This window comes from Halyomorpha halys, unplaced genomic scaffold (genome assembly GCF_000696795.3).
Source record: "Halyomorpha halys isolate HHAL.00 unplaced genomic scaffold, Hhal_1.1 Scaffold1468.1, whole genome shotgun sequence".
Classification (NCBI taxonomy): domain Eukaryota; kingdom Metazoa; phylum Arthropoda; class Insecta; order Hemiptera; family Pentatomidae; genus Halyomorpha; species Halyomorpha halys.
The window spans coordinates 290659-310430 of NW_027106345.1; the positions used below are offsets into that span (position 1 = coordinate 290659).

The 19772-nt window shown below is 30.3% G+C and overlaps 1 protein-coding gene across 1 annotated transcript; it reads right to left on the bottom strand.

Moving 5' to 3' along the window:
* Positions 1-9232: 9232 nt before the first annotated feature.
* Positions 9233-18247, bottom strand: LOC106689783 (lysozyme). The gene is made up of 5 exons (XM_014434957.1): positions 18159-18247; positions 14666-14790; positions 11434-11522; positions 10093-10159; positions 9233-9394 (listed from the first exon to the last, which is right to left on the bottom strand). The coding sequence occupies exons 1-5, from the start codon at positions 18245-18247 to the stop codon at positions 9282-9284; spliced, it is 483 nt and encodes a 160-aa protein (XP_014290443.1). The 3' UTR covers positions 9233-9281.
* Positions 18248-19772: the final 1525 nt, after the last annotated feature.

Genomic DNA, 19772 nt, shown 5'->3' on the forward strand with positions numbered 1-19772 from the left:
TATACATTATTATTATATGACACATTATTCCCAAGATGTGGCGGCATGGGAGCACGTATGACAATAAGCTATCGTAAAGAGAGGTCACTTAATATTTGGAGAGGAGGTATGGACAGGGCTTCTGCATCTTCCTTTCACCTTGGATTGTCTTTGTACAAATATTCTTTACTATTGAATTTATTCAAATTTATTTTTGTAATATATATAAATTAATTTATTTATATATTCTTTTATTTCAACAACTCTTAGTACCATTTTCAAAAGGTGGTTTTTTAATGCTTTTTTTTATTTAAAAAAAATATCTTTACATTTTTTACTAAATAATTCAACAACACTATCCAAATTATAGTCTCAAAACATTTATTTCATTCACATGTCCAACGTTTCGGCCAATTCGGCCATCCTCAGGGACAATCTTAATTTACTCAGAGACATATCATTTAACACTTTTAAAAACTCCATACAGGCCATTCTGCCCAGGTCAATTTATTTACATCTAATATGTCAAAAATACAATAACCACCTAATAAGTCAAAAACATAAAAACCAGTCAAATTATTTCACTTTTACCACAATTTATACACTATATATTCTAATAAGATTGTCCCTAAAGATGGCCGAATTGGCCGAAACGTTGGACATGTGAATGAAATAAATGTTTTGAGACTATAATTTGGATAGTGTTGTTGAATTATTTAGTAAAAAATTGCCAGTCTCAAGAAAGAAATTTAAAGATTATAAATAAATATCTTTACATTGTTTTGGATTGTTTAAATGTTTTATTATTTTTATTTTATTTATTTTTTGTGATGTGCGCACCACGCCAGATTTTATAATCTCACGACCCATAAAAGCCTAAATCGTCAAATAAATACAGTTTTCGACGGTTTGCAACAGTGTAGAAATTTGAATAAACGTATCCAACAAAATCCTTTATAGACCCAATCTTCAATTATTTTCATCTCTATTTTAATTAAAAGATTAAAGCAAATTATGCTCAGTTAGTTAAATTTTCTTATCGATTTTTTAATGCAACTTATTAAAATTGACAAGTGTACTTAATTGAAATAACGATCTGAAAAACAAACCGAACATTTAAATTTTTTTTATTTTAATTAATAATCAGGTCTAAAAACAGAATAAATGGTAAAGGAAAAAAAATAGAAGTTACTTTTTACTGAATAATTTGTCATTTAAGAAATTAAATCCTATATGATACAAAATGCCATAGTGATAACATTTTACATAGTTAAATTCGAAATGCGAGTTCAATATTTTGCAAAGTGGTAATATTATAATTAATACGAGGCGATGCATTGAATATGAAATATTGGATGGAAGGTATATAATTGACCTTCATTACTTTAAGCGATCAATTAACATGGATACAAAATTGCGGCGAAACGCAATATACCGTGTTAGACTTAATTATATGGACGCTCATAAAGACAATCGATTTATCATTGGGATAAAATTTTATTCGTAGTTCTGACCTCTTTTGATTAACAACCGTATTATTAAACATACCTGACCGTTTAAAGGGAAAAAGTAATATATTTCAACGGAATAATAAATAGAGATTGTCTCAAGACTATTGGGTTTACTAACAACATGAATTTTCCCGGAATAGGTGCGCCTGATTACGAAATTATAAACGGCACCTTTATTTAATACCAAAACATATTTCGTGCTAAGAATGGGAATTCAGCAGTTATTGGGATAGAAGAAAATATGCGATATAAAACTGAACAATGTGTCGTTACAAATTACAAATACTTCGATTCAAATTGCTATTGGAGGGCAGGGTTACTCAAATAAAATATTATAGTGGTTCTTACAATCTTAATTTTATATTAAATATAGCGGCAGAAGTTGCTAGGCAATCAGGATATATTTACTCTCAAAGCTGGAAGAATGTGTAAGATTTGATGAATTCAGTAGCTATAGATTCTTTATTACTGATAAATTAATTACTCTATTCGTATAATTTGTGATTTTATAACAATATCATTGTTAAATTATTATTTGGTAGTTCTGGATTCTCTCTTTAGGAAGTCTGGTAAGTCAATTCAATAAAAATTTTTTGAGGTTAAAAATGTTTATTGAATAATTGGTAGATTATTATATAATGAAAGATTTAAAATTCAATGCGAAAAAAATGGTAGAGAAGAAATATTTGTGAGTTTGCCAACATCAGGAAAGAAAGTACATTTAATAAAGCAAGAAACACATATTTATTTATTTTATTTTTATACCAAATCGGCCTGGTGGGCCTTACATGGTTGATATAACTTATATTATATATATTTTTTAACAGTTGATTATGAGAGGGTATAGTCACACAATACAAATGACACCCCTAACTATATAAAATGTTCTTATTAAAAGAAAAAAAATAATAATAAAATAAATAGAAAAGAATAATGCTTCTTAATAAAAGAGGAAAGCAAAATTAATAACAAAAAATAATGATATTGGAACACTTAAATAAAACAAACAATTGTCTTCTAATAGTAAAAAGAAACAAGTTAATTTGAAAAAGGGAAGAGAGAAGAAAAGAGAGAAAAAAATAATAAAAATAAAATAATAATAATAATAATGAATAAATAAAATTAATAATAATAAGTAAATAGAGGTAGTGTGACTATGAATTAGTTTTATATTTATTAAAAATTTATAAAAGAATGTCCTGCAGCAGTCTGGGCTTCAGTCTTCGGGTTGAGGTTGGGTTTCCCAGGTTGTAAGTCACTACTCCTTTAACTGTTGGTCACTGGGAATGGAACTTCATGAACCGTTTATTGATATAATCCTCAATTGGCTCCATTTGTAATTCGCGATGCAATTGGCTATTTCTTATAACCAAGGAGCACAACAAATACATTGATGACAAACTAAATGCATCTGAAGAAAAGGTACTAATAATTAGAAATTATCGTTTCCAAGTGGAAAAGGCGATGGAAAAACATTTAAAGAAAAACCAAGAATGTACAACCTGTTGCAACAAGATCTGTTAAAAGTTGGAGGAGAAAATCTATGAGCCATACTACAACAGGAAGGATCGTCATCCAACAACAGGCATCGAAAATTGGAAGTAGTGGTGTGTGACATACACAACGAATTTGTTACTACGGGACCAGCCCATGATTCGGTAGACACGCATAGTCTTCGAAAAGAACGACTTGAGTGTTCTCAGGGCGTTAGTAAGATTGACAAAATGTACTAAGACGATCCGAAATGTTAGACAAAAGGGGAAGTATCTCAAGTCTTCGTATCTAAACTACAAATAAGTCAGACAGGACGCTAGACTCTCATCAATGCTATTCAACTTTGCCATCGAGAAGGCAATGACAGGATCAGATAAAATTAGAAAGGTGGATGTTGAAATAAAACGTAAAGTTCAAGTAAAAAAAAACATAGGATATCAAAAGATTCGGTATGACTCCAATAAGAAAAGCAAAGGAAATCGGCTTACACGTGAAGAAAAAATTTATACCACTACAACCTATGAGGTCTTGGGTATATTATTATGTAAGGAAGCACTGTACCTAGAAGAATGGTAAGGTTAAGGAGATTTTTTAGTCAGAAATCATGTTCAACCACTAGGTTTTTCTCCAATTAAAATGTATCTACTATTTAGAGGCTGGATGTGTCCCAAGATGATCTCCCGATCCCAAGGTCGTCCAGTGTAACAGGACAAATAATTTTGCCTGCGAGTTTCGAGTGTTCGATACTTGGAATCGGATGTAAGGACACAGAGCATTACACACTGAAATACTTCTTGAAGTAAATGAAGATAAAACAATACCGGAAAATTCTTCGTAACGATGTGATCTGAGTCAATGACAAATAAATCCCGAAACTAGACAGTTCATTGTCCGTTGTACAATTACTTCTATAAATTATCAACTAACAGATATGGATCAGTGTATAGCAAGTCTGAAAAGAGCATTCTTCTCTTATTTCTACCGTAATAAAATCCGGTATATTTTCTAGAAATCGGAAGTTAAGAGTGTACAATATTATAATAAATTCAGCTGGCTGAAGGTCTGGGCTCTGACTAGCTTCCTAGAAAGGAGATTCGAAACCAATGTTCCGCGGACAATTAATGCAGGGGTCTGAGAAAAGAGTCTTGATGTATTTAGGAGAAAAAGAAATATATGATTTATTATAAATATTAATCAGTAAATATTTGATTACATGAAAGTAAGAAAGTGTAGGAGGGGCATGTAATCAAGAAGCCACTGTGATTGGCTAGAGACCACGTGGAAGGCCAAGGATGGATATATAGAATTAACTATGATACAAAAACGAAAAAGCTGCCTACAAAAAACTAGAAATCAGTAGCTCAAAATAGGCAGGCGTGGAGAAGGCTAGTTCGGGCGCCCAAAGATAATACTATACTACAACACCCCCGCCCTTTTGTGCCACTTTTCTTAAGTCACTTTGAATTATTTAGTTGTAAGGGGTATTGCAGTTGTAATTGGTCGACTTATGTTACAATCTTTGCAGAAGACAAAGATAATTTTAGCAATAATAGCAGATAACAAATATAATTGCTTTATTTTATTTTTTATTAAATTTATTTATTGATATTTACAACTGTACATAAAATACATCAAGTAAATTTGAAGAAATCATAATGGTATGGTACAAGCATGTAGAGAAACTAATCAATGGTAGGACTCTAAAAACATTTTTACAATATAAGGTCACGATGACATGTTATTTTCTGACGCCTCAGAGGATTGTTCGGAATAAAAGAGGAAGCACGATTAGAAACTAATGGGTTTGAGTGGTTAGGAATAATTGTTTTAACAATAGTAGGTTACTTCCTGTTCAAGAATTCAGTTAGATAAATAAAATAATAAAAAAAAAGGGTGCAGCATTATTTAACAAGTATTGATTTTAATTGAATTTTGTAAAGTTTGATCTAGAGGTACGCGTTTCGATTATTCGATATAAAATATTTTACTTATTTTTCAGGAATGGGAAACTGGGTGGTTCAGTGGGTTAGGCGCTGTACTGCCGAACTCCAAGGAAGTCGAATTCGAATCCGGCAGTTGAAGGTAATTATTTATTACAGTAGCCGTAAGGCAACCGTGTGGGTACGGGAGACTTATGGGGTCCACCCAATCTCACAAAGTGTGTACCCTTAATTGGAGAAAAAATTGGCGGTTGTGAGTGCCAGTGTATAAATCTCCTCATTGTTTAAGCGTTGTTCATAAAACAGTACTTCCTTGCGGTTGTACCCTGACCCTTCAGGCGTTGTAACGGTCCAGAATTTCATTTTTTTGCTACTTAACAATACACTGAAATCTTAAATTTTTGTAAAATGACTATACATAATTTTGAAAATGATCGCTTTAACTCAACGGCCAATGTATTGATCATTTGACCATGTTAAAATTTCCAATACAAATGGGTATCATGTTACCCATGTTAACGATAAAGGTTATATTATGGTAAAGAATAACGAATATCACAGTTCAACAATGCCTTAAAGGGTAAACAAAAAAAAGTTGGCTATTTCTTGAAAATTAGTTTAGATAGGAGACTGAGGGAGCGAAAGCTTACAGGAGGTAGTGGAAGAAGGCTGATTATGGAAGGAGCTTGCCTATGAATAATACAGGAGCCGCAGCCTCAGTGGTAATTAAAGCTCCCAAACTCCATCAGCTTCCTACGGGCTCTGGGCCATCGGAGCAGGAATTAGAGTAAAAAGTTCCTCATCTTCTTCTTGCCCTATTGGCACGGGAAGGAAAGGGAATTCCTGGAATCGCGAAGTTTACCTTACAATAACCACTGAAACGTGTTACAAGTAGCAGAACTGACAAATTAGAAACATCATCAAATCATTAGAAGTTGTTTTTGCTCTATAAATTATAATAAAAAAGGGGGGGGAGCAAACATTTAAAATTCACTTAATAATTTAAGTTCAGATGACTGGAAGATTTTCAATATTAATTAAAAAGGGTAGCTCTGAAGAATATCAGCAGGCAATATAGTACAAGAGCCGGGAAGAAAAAAAGGCAGTTATCTCACCCCAATTGTTGGTTACTTTAATGAAAAGTACGTATAATAATTATATAATTACGATTTTTGAAAAAATATATCTCTAGATCCATAAGACGCACATATGTCTGCCAACACTCAAAATAAAGGAACTTTAACTTACTATAAAGTAGTTTATGGCACTTATCTTTGTAGGGGTAGTAGTTTTTATGATATCCACCAATAAAAAAGGGGGGGAAGGAAACATTTAAAATTCACTTAATAATTTAAGTTCAGATGACTGGAAGATTTTCAATATTAATTAAAAAGGCTAGTTCTGAAGAAGATCAGCAGGCAATATAGTACAAGATCGGGAAGAAAAAAAGGCAGTTATCTCACCCCGATTTTTGGTTACTTTAATGAAAACTACGTATAATTACTAGTCAAAATTGATGAGTCTGCCAAGTATAGGTAGGGGGGATAAAAAATGTCGCCTGTTTCAAAACCTAAAAAAAACTACCAACAACACTAGAAAATCTAAGAGAACATTATTTGAAGAAGAGTGAATTTACTGTAATATTAGCTCTAAAAGAGTTATTTACGTCCAATAGTTTCTTAAAAAAAAAATTCTTAAAAATATACTGAAAGATTAGTAGTTAATTTATTTTGAGAAATCTATATCTCAGGAACTATGTGATGTACAGATATCTATCAGCACTCAAATTAAAGCTAGTTTAATGGACTATATAGAAGTTTATGACCTTTACCTTTGTAGGAATAGTACTTTTCATGATATTTGCTAAATTCAATTGATTTATGGTTGTTCGGACAATAAGTTTCATTTATGAAAAACATCATTTCAGAAACCATTGGACGTACAGATGTCTGCCAGTGCTCAAATTAAAGCTAGTTAAATTTAATACAAAATTGTTAATTATGTGGATCTTTGTAGAAGTAATATTTTTTATCATACTTGACAAAAGAAACTCACAAAATGTTAATTTATAGTTGTTCGTATAAAATGTTGGATTTTTGAAAAAATATATCCTTAGATCCATAAGACGTACATATGTCTGCCAACACTCAAAATAAAGGAAATTTAACTTACTATAAAGTAGTTTATGACACTTATCTTTGTAGCGGTAGTACTTTCTATGATATCCAAATATGAATATAAATTTGGCAAATAAAAATTTGTCCGAACAATTATATATCAATTTATTTTAGCAACTTTCATGTAAACTGTTATTCCTACGAAGATATCCATCATAAGCTACATTATAGCTCATTAAACTAGCTTTAATTTGAGTGCTATTAGACATCTGTACGACAAATGGTTTCTGAGATATAGATTTTTCAAAATAAATTCACTAACTACGGATCTTTTATGAAATGTTGCTTTTTAAAAAGCTATATCTCGAGAACTATTGAACGTAAATAGCTCTATTGGGCCTTATATTTTAGAAAATTTACTCTCCTTTAAATGATGATCCCTTAGATTTTCTTGTGTTGTTCCTACTTTTTAAGATATAGAGCTCCGAATGAAAAATTAGTTTTTTTTATCGCTTTGAAACAGCCGCCATTTTTGTTTCACCCTATCTATACCTGACAGACTCATCAATTTTGACTAGTAATTATACATAGTTTTTACTACAGTAATCAGAAATTGGAGTGAGATAACTACCTTTTTTCTCCTCATGGGCTCTTGTACTAATACTTCTGACCTCGTATGAACCACAAAGATATTATAGCTTAGCATTCTGCTAGTCTTTCTATTTTCGTACTCCTCTAATATATAAATATATCGTGGCTACAGAACAAAAGACAAGTAGGGAATTTTTGTATTATAGGGTATATATTAGAGGGTTGTGAATATGAAAATTAGCAGGATAGCAGAATGCTGAGCCATCCTTGTTATCCATAGGAGGTCAGTACCACTGACTGCTGATGCCAGTTCTATAACAAAGAATCTCAACTACCTATTACATGATTCTCACTATGCAAAAATGTACCACTACGTATGACTACTAATACAACTGACTAAACTACTAATTCGGTATGTAGTCTGGACGCCAACGTTAAAATGAGGATGAAATTTATAGCTAGTTCCTCTTCTTTGTTACCAGATTCGCATGATGAGTATTACAGTTCATTAGTTTTTTAACAGTTATTCACAGGAGGGAAAGATATAATCTTATACAAAAGACACTCCTAAATATTTAAGCTGATACATGTTTGAAACAGATACTTAAAGCGAGTATATTGGTCGACGTATGATATGTCACAATCTGACGAGAGGAGATCATAACACAAAAAAAAGGCCATCCAAAAAAAAAAAAAAGCTTTCATATTTATTTGTATTTGTAACCGTTACTACCACTACGTATGACTGCTAATACTACTGACTAAACTACTAGGCTACTACTAAACTGCTAATACGGTATGTAGTCTAGATGCCAACGTTAAAATGAGGATTAAATCTATAACTAGTTCCTCTTCTTTGTTACCAGATTCACATGATGAGTATAACAGTACATTAATCTTAATCTTATACAAAAGACACTCCTAAATATTTAGGCTGATACATGTTTGAAACAGATACTTAAAGCGAGTATATTGGTCGACGTATGATATGTCACAATCTGACGAGAAGAATTCATAACACAAAAAAAGGCCATCCAAAAAAAAAGCTTATTAAATATTGCTCGACTAAACTATCTTAAAGTCTCCTCTTCCCGTTGTATGCAAATATTTCAAAAGTGATATAAGACCGTCGCTCACTGGGGTATTAGTGAGAAGGGTCTGGGCGGGAAGGATTGCTATTTTTTGTGGCTTGATATCCTCTTCTAGGATTGATTAACATAAAAATAATAATAATTTTATGGTTAAAGCGTGAAAAAAATATAGTATTAATTAAATAATATACTGAAAAATAATTTGAGAAAAAAATAATGATGATGATAACAAAAATAAATGGGAGTTATAAATTAATGTCAATAAATAAATATTCTCGACATTGCAGTAACAACCAAATCAGTTAAGATTGTGAAAAATAGGTTTCTTCTTATATCTATAAATTATTAATATTATATACTGTACCTTTATACCTGCTTTGGTAATTACAAAACAAAGAAAAATCTCATGTAGAAATATAATTTATTTTGTTACAATAAGTACAATGTTTCTTTTTTTTTTTTTTTGTACATTCTACACAAATTTATATAGTACTTCATTTCGATCAGCACTTTCAAAATATTAGATCCTGTGTTAAATAGCCAGAAAGAATGGAATGTTCACATGAAATGACGGCAGAACTGAGTCCATATGCCCCATTTCCAAAAACAAAATGTGTTAACAATCTTGACAGCGCACTCAATTTGCGGATTCATATAAGGTTTATGAAGACCTAAAATATAATAGTAAAGAAGATTTATTTTTTCAATATAATTATTTTAAGAAAAATATTGTAATAAGCATTATTATGAAAAAAAAAGTCTGGGAGGTATAAAATATGTTAATACAAGAATCAATTAACCTGAAAACTCCTCTATCTGTTAGATTGTCATTTATACTAAAGCGTACAGTTTTAAAGCGATTAAAAATTTATATATATAAAATTAGAGCTTACTATTTCGTTTCTATGAAATTGCTGTTCTGTTCGTGGATAGAATCAGACAGGTTTTTGAAATTAGTGCAATCAACCAAACAAATTGTTTAACATTATATTATGAAATATAATAAAATTAAAGAAGTAGCAATTAAGCTTTCTTCCAACTAATATTATTTCTTTTTAATAGTTTTCTAAAAACAAATCGTCACAGGACGAAATAAGGATACTATTTTTGAAATATCTATATAATGCAAATTGTTTCTTGGAAATCATTTATGAAATTAGGAACTGGTATTCTCGTCCATGCATTTTGCAGTTTCCCAATTAATGACAGGTTATTGATCGCAATCTAGTAATTTTACTACCAATTAGTGAATCTTTTGTCGTGAGATGACGGTTGCAAAAGTTTTGTGTGGACGTAACATAATCCTCATAAAAATAAGTAAAATTGATTAATTTATACCAAAATTCTTATTTCAAATTAGATAGCTTACTTGCACATGTTGTATTGCAAATGCCTCCTGGATATTTACCCCTTGCGCAAGCGTCAGTACTGTTTACCTGAAAACGAAATTTGGTAATATTTTTAAGAATAATTTATTACTATAATTCTCAAAGGTTGTCAGAAGGTATAGTGATTGTCGTTTATTTTTTGTTATATGTAGAACATTAATTTCATCAGACATTTCTAGATCTCTATGAACTTATAAAAAAAATATAAAAGACATCTTTCTTTTTTTTTGTTGTTGAATTTCAGAATCTTCTATAACGGAAAAGAAAAACTTTTTGCTTCTGCCAAGAAGAAGGTCAACGTATCGGACTGTACATGTCTAACAAGGGGAGCTAAATGAAGTTAAAATGAATTGGTGGAAATGAGAGGTGTCTGTAGATTTCAAGGAGACGTCCGGGGATCTAAGTAGAATGATATGATGTATCGCCTGTAAATGTTACCAAGAAAGAAACGGGATGAATTGGAATATCAGTGATGTAAAGAAAATGTAGAGTACGGCATCCGAAACGCTACTTTCAAGAAAATTGGTCTCAACTTGGTGACAGTTGAAAAATTCTGTACTTCAACAAACTCAGAAAGGATGGATGACTAGCTACCTATAAGGACTGGGGAAAATGGACTTTAAGCTTGAAGAGTAATCCTTCTTACCATACTCAGTCAAAAGTACGAGGCCATACTCATATGTCCAGAATAATCCCAGAGAAATAAATTTTAATAATATCTTTATACAATTTATTTTCTTATTATAATATTTATATATACTTATTTTACATGTTAGTTTCTTTTTATGTTGGTAATTAAAAGTGTTTTAAAAATTAGTGGCACAATTCTGTAAAAGCCTTAATATCCATTCAGTCTCTAATGTGTTTCATTATTGAAACAAAGTTATTTTAATAGCCAATCGATCTTCTTTAAGCATATATAAGTTTTGGAAGACAATTTTAAGTTTCTAATCAAGATAATTAAATTAAAAAGGAGTTCCAAAACTTATGATGTACTAAGAAGCCTTTGTGATCTATCTTTGTTAGTATGGGTTCAACAATATATTTTTGGTTTCAATTGAAAAATAATTTAGATATTTAATCATTCATAGTATATCAGTTTGTAGAAGAAAATTCCATATAGTAAACTATTTCTGTTTACTTATATTATATAAACTAAATTGTTATCTATATATTTAAGCAGTAACTTGACATTGACGATAATGTTAAAATAAAATAGAATTTTGTCAACATTCACACTAATCAACAAAAACCTATAGATCTTATACGATATTTTGGAAACACCTAGAATTTTAGTATGGAGAGAATGATTATAATTTTACCTGAAATAATCCATAAGATTCGTAGCCTTCCTTGAAAGGTCTTATTTTTACTTTGTCGAATCCACTAGCATGTTCTGCTATACATACATCTAAAAACAGCAAAAAATGGTTATAACAGATTTAAAATAAAAATGAATGAATGAAACTTAGGATTCGGAAAAACATGGTATAACCGTAAATTTTGATTTATCCTTAGTTATATATTTATGGTTTATACTTGTCCACGCACAGTGGAGAAGGGGTTGAGTTAAAGGAAAATAAAAAAATAAATATAATCCAAAAAGGGGGGAAAAAAAGACAAAATAATAAAGAATAAATTACTCCTTAGGTGCCACGTTATTTTTTCTTGGAAATAACGAAAACCCCGAAGCGTTATACCCACAATATAGCTAAAATATACCCCTATATAAAAAATTGCTGAATTATGACCAATGGCCTTTACATGTAGATAACATGAACTTTACATGTAGATGTCAGAAAATATAAAGGTGTTACCTACCCACCTGTTGAATTATCGTAATATTCCGTGAACAACTACAAAAATCATATGTAAATTAACAAGTTGAAAGCAGAGAAAGAACAGCAGAACTATATGTTCAAAAGTTTATAATAAGAAGAAATATATGTACACAGAATGAAAAAGAAAAAACAAATTTTTATCAATTAATAAAACAATTAAAACTTATAGGTTGACTTAACCTTAACTTAAATGCTTAATATTATATCCAAAAGAGTATAAAAGTGAATATAAACAAAATAAAATTTAGTTCAAACCCCACGTAGTCCTTGGGTGGACTCCTGGTAGAACATAAGGTTGTCCGATATTTCCTTTCCGTCTCACCTTCCCCACAAGTTTTAGAATGACACCTGCTACAACTCTCTTATCCAGGACGTGCTGAAGAAACGTCACTGCACTATATCCCCACTTTTAATGTTAATCACCGTCCATTGATGTAGAACACCATAATTTTGAAAAAAACAAAACACATACGATGCCATTTTTCATATGGTGCTATTTCGGTTTAAACAGTAATGACAGAGGGCCTTTAAACCATTACCACTTGAACAATCGTAACGTGTTCCAAAATCAAACTGTCACCTTCACAAAACCAAAACCCACTCGTCTGAACATACGTGTTCCAAAATCAAACTGTCGCCTTCACAAAAAACAAAACCCACTCGTCTGAACATATCGCTCGTGTTTTGTTTTTCCCGTGACAACCGTAACACCTCTTGTCTACACAAATCTAGCCAGTGTTTTTATTTCACCATGACAACCGTAACACCCCTTGTCTACGCAGATATCACCAGTGTTTTGTTTCACCATGGCAACCGTAACAATGGGTTTAAGAATCAAATTTAGTTTCAATCTGAAGTCATGTGGATAGTAGTAAAATCATAATAAAAATTATTCTTGTCATTGGGGCTAGAATTTTCATTTTGTGGAGGGGTAGTTGTATGATAAATGGAATCTGATTTATATGACGTCTTGCTGATCTAGATGGCATAGATCAATTAGATAGCTGCATTAGCATAGTCCTAAATTAGGAACATGAGATCGAGATTGCTGAATTGCACCGAGATGATGTGATACTGTTTAGTATTAGGGATGGAATTAGCAGAGGGTTGGGCAGCCATGGACACATAAAGGAACAATTAATAAAAAATACAATCTACAACATTTCTGTATGTATTTTACTCTGGAAACAACCTTAGGAAATCACTCATTAAAATTATTAATCAAATTATTTTTTTTTTAACTTATGTGTTAAAATTACTTTAGCCTTGAAATTTTGACCGGAATTATATTGTGGGTAGCCCCGGACATCAATGTGAGTACCTCCGCATGCATTATCAATAGTAACTCATATACATTTTTGGCCTTATAAACATTACAACTATAATATTTATCTGACGTATCAATATAACCACAATCTTCATGATCCCAATCTTTGCATTCATGGCATTTTTCTTTAAATATTTTTTTTGTAAATGATAAACGCAATATTATTGGGTTATAAAATAAGGTCCTAGCGCTTTTTACTAGTGATTTCAATAAAAACTTCAGTTTCTAGTACATATTTTTAATCAATTACATATAACCCATTTTGATGTGTTACATGTTACCATCTTTCAGTTAATTTTTTATTACGTCCTCTCAGAACTTATATGATTTTTGTGCAATGATCTATGTGCGTTTTGCAGTCCTCGAGCGAATTAAAGTATTTCACGTTAAGAGAGTTTTGAAGGGCCCGAAATAAGTAAAAATCTGTTGGGGAAAGGTCTCGTTAATAGGATGGGTTGGGGATCACATCCCAGCCAAACTCCGATAATTTCTAAAAATTCGCTAATGGATGTGCGGACCAATAAATTCTTTTCCTTCAAATTGTGAGGAACCCATTATCACTTCGAGAAACATATCCCGCAGCCCCAAATGATTTGAGACACTTTCATGAGATATGTTAAGCGTTTCTGCGATATCTCGTGTCGAAGAGTGAGGGTTGTCTGTGACCAATGCGTGAATTTGGTCATAATCAACAGTTGAAGGACGATCCGAACGTTTTGCTTCTTCCAAGTCAAAATTTCCCGGTTCTGAACTGAGCAAACCACTTATGAATGGTGCTTTCTCCTAAGGTATCATCGCCATACTCGCTGCAAATTTTGTTAATCGTCTGTGCAGCGGATTTTTATTTTCAGAAATAAAATATCATTAAATGACGAAAATGAATTTTTTCCTCTTCCATTTTGAGCAAGCAAAATACCACTTAAAGACCAGGAATCTTGGTTGAAACTGTTGCATAAAGCACCTTAACTAGTCCTTTTTTAGAATATGTAAACATCATTTATCAAATAAACATGATTTTATAAACATTGAGAAGAATTGAAATATTGAAAAACGCTACGAACTTATTTTACAACCCAATACATTTCTAATTTTATGTTGTAATATTTATAAGCAGGGATGAATTTTTAAGGTCAGCATATATGTACTTTTTTTAACTTCTACATAATTTCAAGTGATATTTTTAACAACGTAAAACCAATTTTAGTCCATCATTTTAACATTGTTTACATGTGTTTCTTTTAAGTGCATATTCTAAAAAGACTGAACAGTTTTAATGACTTTTCAGTTTTTACCTTAATTTTTCTTTATCTGATCACTTCATCTTGATACTGGAGATTAAAATACATATATATTTCATAAATTAGTAAAAATTACAAGTTTACTTACAGTGAGGAATATCTTCTGTCGGAACTTTATATCTTTTAAGTAAATTAACGATATCATTCTTACTAGCTTTTTCTTGGCGAGCTTCAGCACTGATGACAACTACAAAAAAGATATATATGCACCTCCTGAAATCAGTCAAAACCTTGGTTTCAATTCTGTGTTCTTTTTACATCACGCTAATACATGATATATAAATATTTTGTATTGTTGAATAATATTTTTTTTAAAAAAGTGCTAATAGAGCCAGAAACGAATATGACGATTTAAAATGAAAAAAAAGTGGTAAATTTGTATGAATCAAACCATAATTAAGAGGTTTTAAAATTGAAACGATAATTAAAAAAAAAACAGATCTTGTTTTACTCTAACTTAAATTAATATTTTTGAGAAGTATAAAGGATTTTATAACCTAGTATTAAAAAATAATATGTATATTTTTAATTAATTTACATTCACTTTTGTAATTTAATGACTGAAAAAAAAAATACAACTTAAGCAATCTAATTTGTATCAATAATCTTAATAATGATAACGAAAAAAAGATTTTAGTTAAAAACACAAGCAGCACATTTAAATGATACGTTTAGTATTGAGAATAAATCCTTATTATACATCCAATGATATGCACCCATGGAAATCTTCGACTGATGTTCTCGGAGAACACTTTCAGAAACTCTTTAACACTCTTTATTGTATTCGAAGATATATTATGATAGTAAATATATTAGACTAAGGATTTATTTTGTGTGTTGCCACGCCTTTTTAGAAAAACAATAACATAAACGAAATAACAAAAACGTCACCTAATAAATAAAATCTGTTAAGTTTTTAAACTTACATATTGTTATGTTGACCAAAAGGAACTAATAACTATTTTATTAATCAGGACATGACTTTTTTTCTTATCAAATAGATTAAAGCCTACAGTGTATATACATCATAAATTTTTCAACGTACCATAATCCTGTGATATCTACTGCTCGGTTACCAGGAAGATGAATATCAGAATAGTATATGTTTTTAATATTTTTTTCTTTTTATGGCTAACAACAATCGTTAAAGTTCGAAATAGATCATTGAAACGTCCTTGGTTCCGGTTATTTTATGTTTTATCATTGCTAGTATTATATAATTATAAATTTAGTCATACTGGATAGCCTTAAACTTTAGGAGAGTATCAATATTAATAGTTATTTATAATAATTACTTATTTTGGAAAATATACCTTCAATTAAATGACTGCAATAACGCAATAATTGTGTAACAATATTAAAGCTTGTAATATAGAAATGAGAAATTTTATTTTTGTGTGTAATAATTTTTCTTTGATGGTAAAAACTGACTCAACTTGAGTTTTTTAAAATTTATATATATATAACGGTCTGAGTCATCTGTTACTTCGGGGAAGTCGTGAGTTGTTTTTCTTACAATGATATGTATATAGGAATTTATTTTATTGTAAATAGTTTTTTCTTTATTGTTTTTGTTTATATGTTATTACATTGCATAGTATTAGTTTATTGTTGTTTTTGTTTTCGTTTTAACATGTTCATGTTATTGTGCGAAGAATTATTCCTTTTTTATTTTTATTCCTAGGATGAAATTATGTATATAGTGTTTACTTCAGCAAGCATATGAGTTTTTTTTTAATGATAATTGTATAGGATTTTTTTAATAGGTTTTGTTTGCTGTTTTTATAGTTATTATACTGTATAGAGTTAGTTTATGAGGATTGTTGGTAAACTGGGGGAGTTATGTTCTGAGTCAGCTGACTGAGGAGATCAGCTGATCGAATGTATATAAGAGATGTACCGAACACAATAAAGCCACGCTCACGGCAGATTCATGCCATCATTGACGACACCGCCTTCAGCGGACCCGGCAGCTTATCTTATAATGCCACACTGGCAATCCAAGATGTAACTCACCTGTATATATACACTTATCTCTATGTATATAATTAATTTATTGTTTTTTAATTTTTCTAGGAGGTCAGAAAAAAAAAAAAAAAAAAAAAAAAAAAAAAAAACAATAAAGCCAGTATTTTACAGCAGTTCAAGCATGTCACATCTTATTCCTTCTCCTCATTTTTAAAATTTTGCTTTCACCGATACTTAAGTTATATATATTACTCCTTTATAGGAATCGACTTTTGTTTTTCGTGACCTTTTATGCACTTAAGTTCATTTAATTCAAACCTTTTTTCCTTATTCTACACATGAAAAATAAATCGATTGGTGCATGATAACGATTCAATACATGCAGAACAAAAGCAGTATAGCATATGTTAATAAATTTCTAAAATTATAAAAAAATATTTTTTTTTTCTTTTGCTTCTTAGAGCGCATTGGCAAGAACCTTCGAACACGGGTCTAAAATTTTTCGATTTAATATTACCACAAAAAATTTAATTTATATCAGTTATTTCACATGCATTGCCTCCCCTTGTCAGTTGAAGAAATAATGATAGGTTCTTTTCAGCTCCATCTGGTCTTTCAAAATTTTGCAGCATTTTTAGCCAAATTATTTTAATAAGTACAGTAGTTCTTTTATTTTTTTAGGAAATAAATATAACATAATATTACGTACTACTGAAGAGACTTCATTCTCAGCTTAACCATATGTTGGGAAACTATGTTAAGCACAGAGTTCCAACAGCCTGATTTCTTGCCTTCCCTCGTTTAAATAATAATTTATAGTTGTGTATTGGACCGTTGAACGATTGTAGTTTCAATTCAGAATATGATTCTGTTTTGCGGTAGACTGTTTAGTGTTTCAAGGCAAGGGTTCTAAACGGTTTTACTCAGTAAAGAAATCTTTGTGAAACTTATTGTTAAATTCAACTTCATCCCTTTTCAAATTTTCTAAAGAATAGTAAAAAAATAATTATAATTTACAAATAGACAATTTGACAGTATAAACCTGGCCAAAAAAGCTTAAATTAAAATAAAACCTTCAAATGCTAAAGTTATATATTTTTGTTTACTTTTGATATTAAATAAATATTTTATAAATAATTTAAATTCTTGAGACATTTTATTTTAAATAAATCAAATGGTATCCTTGTTAAGTCTCAACACTCTTTATCATATCAATAGTCCAACGTTTCGGCCACTTTGGCCATCCTCAAGGACAATCTAAACTTTTATCAGCTTATTATGTATTCACTTGTAACAATTTAAAAAAAAACAACATTATTATTAATAATATACCATACCTTAAATATAAATTCACACCTCACATCGAAATTTAAAAAATGTTTTACAGGCTATTTTGACCAGATCATCAATAACAAGTCAAAATGACCCTATGAAAAAGTCAATTAATAGAAAATCAAATTAATTATTAACAACCTTATCTAAGTCTTGTCATTGAGGATGGCCAAATGGGCCGAAACGTTGGACTATTGATATAATAAAGAGTGTTGAGACTTAATAAGGATACCCTCTGATTTATTTAATAATTAAATAAATATTTATTTATTTTATTTCACCTCTTTTTTCCTTTTGGCTTCACAGAGTTTCCATCTTTTATACCCAGTTTAATCTTCACTTGGTTCCGGCTTGACCTCATCATCTTCATCCTGACATTTCTCTTGCCTCCATTCTTTTTATGTGCTTTTGTAATAGAAGGAAGCTGGACATACTGAATTTATCCACCCGTTTATAAAGTCAACTAAATACTAATATTTTTTTTCTCCTAACTGAGACAAATATGCTTTAAGTAACGATTTCCATACAAAATTGGTATAATTTAGAACTTTTTTAAACATAGATTTTAAAGAAATGTTTGTCCATGTCTTTTCAAGGTCTTTACCTAGTCCACACATCCTATCCTCTTCATTAGATCAGTGTTATGCCTCAAACAGGTCGTATGTCGTATACCGCATCCCTTGCTCCACTTCTCATTGTAATTCTGCTTAAATAGAAGAAACAAAATCAACAAAAACAACATCTTAAAAGACCACATCATACAACAAAAATATTCCGTTTCCTCGCATAATTATTCTGCCTAAAAATTTTCAGAACATTCTCTTTCATTAAACCATTCCTTTAATTTTGATAATACATCTATACCTGCCACAGTTCGTAACCATGACAAAAGGTTTTTCTCTGAAAGCTTCTATATCCAACTTAAACCTTCTTCTGTCAATTTAACAACCGACAAACAGAACTTATCGTTAGCATATTTCCAAATAGTTAATTTATTATAAAGTAACAATGTTTAATTTGTCTCCTATGGTTTATTTACTTTAATATTTTTTAAATCATTTGTCGTCACTCTTTTATATGTTTCCTTTAAAATAATTTTAAATTTCTTATTTTTACCTCCCCCCCCCCCCAAGTAACTTGTAACCTATTCTTCATCTTCTGGTAGTTTTCTCATCTCTTTTAAAGTAACTTTTAACCCAGAATATTGCCGCCTACGCCGCTTACATCACTTGGATGTCCAACGTCTTCTAAGCCAAGGTATGTCTTATGTTTCATTCTCTTTTTTCTTATCCTTTTTTTACTCCCTTCTCCTTTTCTTATTTATTCAGCATAAATATTATTATCGTCATATTTTCTAAATTCTTCCATGTCTTACTTAATTTTATATATTTTTTTCTTTATTCTCATATTTGACTTACTAATTTCATTAGTTACATATATTTTTCCATAACTTTAATTTTTAAATTATTAGTATTAAATTAAAATATTCACATCTCGTTGTTTCTTTGCATTATATAACATTATATTTGTATTTCATGAATTGTGTTATTTTACTTACATATTTAATTACATACATGTACGTTTTATTTCCCACTTCTTTCTTCACTTTATTTTTATCTATTTTCATTCTGTAGAATTATTTACTTTAACCATTCTATATAGCCTTTATTCATTGGTTGTTATCTTGTTTTTTGTACTTAGCCCTGATAAAGGCTAGAAATACTGGCTGAAATGTTTTCACTAATAAATAAGTTTTTTTTTATTAACTTATTTGTGTTATTGCCTGACCGCAAACTCAACCATCTTCTCATTTATTTTATTTATGTGCATGGATTGGATTCAACCCAACTTGTTAAACGAAGGTCAAAAAGAACTAAATTCATAATGTATTTCAG